We start from the raw sequence: 2,566 nt of genomic DNA, 5'->3' as shown, positions 1-2,566 counted from the left end.
GACCTCATTAAATTTTCAATAACAAATTATAGGTTTTATAATTCTTCGATTAGTCAATCATACTTATTAATAAACTAAGTGAACTAATTCTAGGTTTTATAATTCTTAACTTAATCAATCATGCTTATTTTTAGTAAATACTTAGTGAACTAAAAGTTTCCACTGAAGTTTCCTTTTTTTTGTCTTTATTTGAATTATATTCATTCAATCTTATGTTACATGGAAACTAATTCCTTTTCCGAGCACCCAAACCTTCGAAATATTATATAATCAATTGATAATAGAAGAAAAAATTTGAAGAAAAAAAAGGGTAAAAGATTTACAGAGATTTCAGAAAAAGAAGAAGAAGTAGATACTATGATGAATCAAACCATTTTTTTGGGGGAAATCGAAAGATAGAGAGAGAAGAGAAACAGAAAAATGAGAGAAAAGTTATAAAAATTTCAAATGGGGATGTAAATATTAAATTGGTATTTGATAGAATCACCACCATTAATTTGGACACATTCGACGGCTTCCAAACAATGTTAGATCTTGTAAAATTATCGGCTGTCAATTGGTCTATCCTCATAAAAAATCAAAGCAACAATTTATTAAAGAAAGAAAAAAAACAATAATTACGAATGAAGTAAATCAAAGAACAACGAGTAATTATATATCTTTTCCAATTAACAAATCACATAAATTTTACTACATTGAGTTAAATTTGATGCCGTTGGTGACCTCATCAAATGCAACTATATATTTTATTCGCATGATCGACATAAATCATCTATTTATCAAGATTTATTTTTCTTACTCAAAAAGAAAATAACGATTCTACATACACCGAAGAGATATATCGTGATCCAACGACAATTGGTTTGTCCTCCATCATTGATAGAAGTGTAGGATAAAATGGGACATATTCTCCTTTTGTCGGGAGAAAATTTCGGAACATCTTTTGGGTAACCAAATCATTATTATTGAAAAGGAAAAAAAAGACGAACGTCATGTGGTTGAAATCCGTCCCATCCAAAACAAACAAGACAAAATTGTTCAAATTAGTGGTGAAAACCAGAAAGTTCCATTATGGTGGAAGAGAGACATCGGACAAACTTAGTGCATCGCATAGTGTATTACAATACGTGAAATATGATTTTTTTTTCATTTTGATATTAAATCCTAAATCACGGCTTAGGCAACACCTATATTCTTATTCATTTGAGTTGGCGTGCGTTGATCCGTTACATTAATCTACTCCTATTCAGCTTTTAACTTGGGCAAATCGGAGTTAGAGATTTCTCATCAAGAATTTGCAAAGGTTACCAAGAATTTACAAAGGTTACCGAATTCAATCGGAATATAGTCCACGCTGTTTTAGTGCACTTGACGAGATGCGGATACCATAATTTTTATTGAATGAGAAATCAGGTCACGTAAAAATAGATCTTCGTGAAAGGTATTCTCAAATCCCTAGAACTTTTAGTAAATTTACCCATTAATTGAAATAGACTGTTGTAAATTTTGAATTCAAGTTATCGTATATCAACATTATCAAAACAGGTCATTATATAGTTTTCGATTTCTGATTTTAAGAATTTTTGAAAAATTGGCTAGCGGGATAACAAATCTCTTATTGTAGTATACAATCCGAAGTCCCTACACATGGTTGGTTTAGTAGTTAATAACTTCAAGTAATAGAAGCTAAGGAAGCAATCACACACTATACTTTGACTGTACAACATCCTAATTTTTGTTTTCTTTAATAAACAGAAACAAAATTATCTCTCTGCAGAACTCAGACCATTTGAAGGGCCTTCATGGTTTGTTGATTACCTTGTTTTTCATTTTCATTCTCAGGGTTTGTTTGATTTTGTTTTGGTTGATTCTTCTTCTTTTCATTTTCAGTGCTGAAGTCCGCCATCATCGATAACTCATCCACGGCTTCAACGATTTTCTCAATTCTTATAGTAATTTCAGTCAATAGAGAAGATAAAGTAACAAGCGGTATAACGTCCATGAAGGGAACTATTATTGGTGAGATAATCGGATTATCTTTCTTTTCTTTTTCCTCAGCATGACCTTCAAGACCCGTTGATGGAGGACTGAATTGAGTAGGAAGGGACTTTATAGTTGTCTGAAGATCTTCAACTGTAGAATTCATCTGTTCGACTAAGAAGTCTATCGTAGTAGATTTAGTCATGGACTTGGTCACAACGGCTAGCTCTTTCAAGACCATTGAAGAATGAGAACTCAGTTTCATGCACACTTCACTGAGGTGTTTCTTTGTACACTCATTTGCCTGTAATCATCATAATCAGCTAAAATTGAGTAACCGGATGATTGAAACTAAAGTATGATCCGATACGGAAATTCATGAAGTAGAGAGCTTACATTAATATCCGAATTCATGCAACCACTGAGAGCTTCTACACAGTAAGCGCAGTTTCTCATCATTGCCCCAATCTTAAGATACTGAGTCCACGGATGTCGAAAGCCAAAATTCCCGTGGGCAGGTTCCCATCTTGCGAAATTCGCCTATTAAAAACACTAAATCAGATTGAGAAAAAAAAAAAAAAAAAAA

General features: G+C 32.5%; 1 protein-coding gene and 1 long non-coding RNA gene across 2 annotated transcripts; one reads left to right on the top strand and one right to left on the bottom strand.

The window, feature by feature from the left end:
* The first annotated feature begins 1,082 nt into the window (after positions 1-1,082).
* On the top strand, positions 1,083-2,566 carry LOC113337705. Its single transcript, XR_003354394.1, has 3 exons — positions 1,083-1,441; positions 1,756-1,805; positions 1,891-2,566. It is a non-coding gene; the product is annotated as an uncharacterized LOC113337705 (long non-coding RNA).
* Positions 1,605-2,513, bottom strand: LOC113337704 (aluminum-activated malate transporter 10-like). The gene is made up of 2 exons (XM_026583309.1): positions 2,377-2,513; positions 1,605-2,284 (listed from the first exon to the last, which is right to left on the bottom strand). The coding sequence occupies exons 1-2, from the start codon at positions 2,437-2,439 to the stop codon at positions 1,781-1,783; spliced, it is 567 nt and encodes a 188-aa protein (XP_026439094.1). The 5' UTR covers positions 2,440-2,513; the 3' UTR covers positions 1,605-1,780.

This window comes from Papaver somniferum, unplaced genomic scaffold (assembly GCF_003573695.1).
Source record: "Papaver somniferum cultivar HN1 unplaced genomic scaffold, ASM357369v1 unplaced-scaffold_17324, whole genome shotgun sequence".
NCBI classification, from domain to species: domain Eukaryota; kingdom Viridiplantae; phylum Streptophyta; class Magnoliopsida; order Ranunculales; family Papaveraceae; genus Papaver; species Papaver somniferum.
This window is presented reverse-complemented; position numbering and strand designations above follow the sequence as displayed.

Bases quoted from the DNA above. Each gene is read 5' to 3' on its own strand.
- LOC113337704 (XM_026583309.1), bottom strand. From the start codon at position 2,439: ATGATGAGAAACTGCGCTTACTGTGTAGAAGCTCTCAGTGGTTGCATG. The intron at 2,285-2,376 runs GTAAGCTCTCTA...TGATGATTACAG, and splicing joins GCATGAATTCGGATATTAAT to GCAAATGAGTGTACAAAGAA.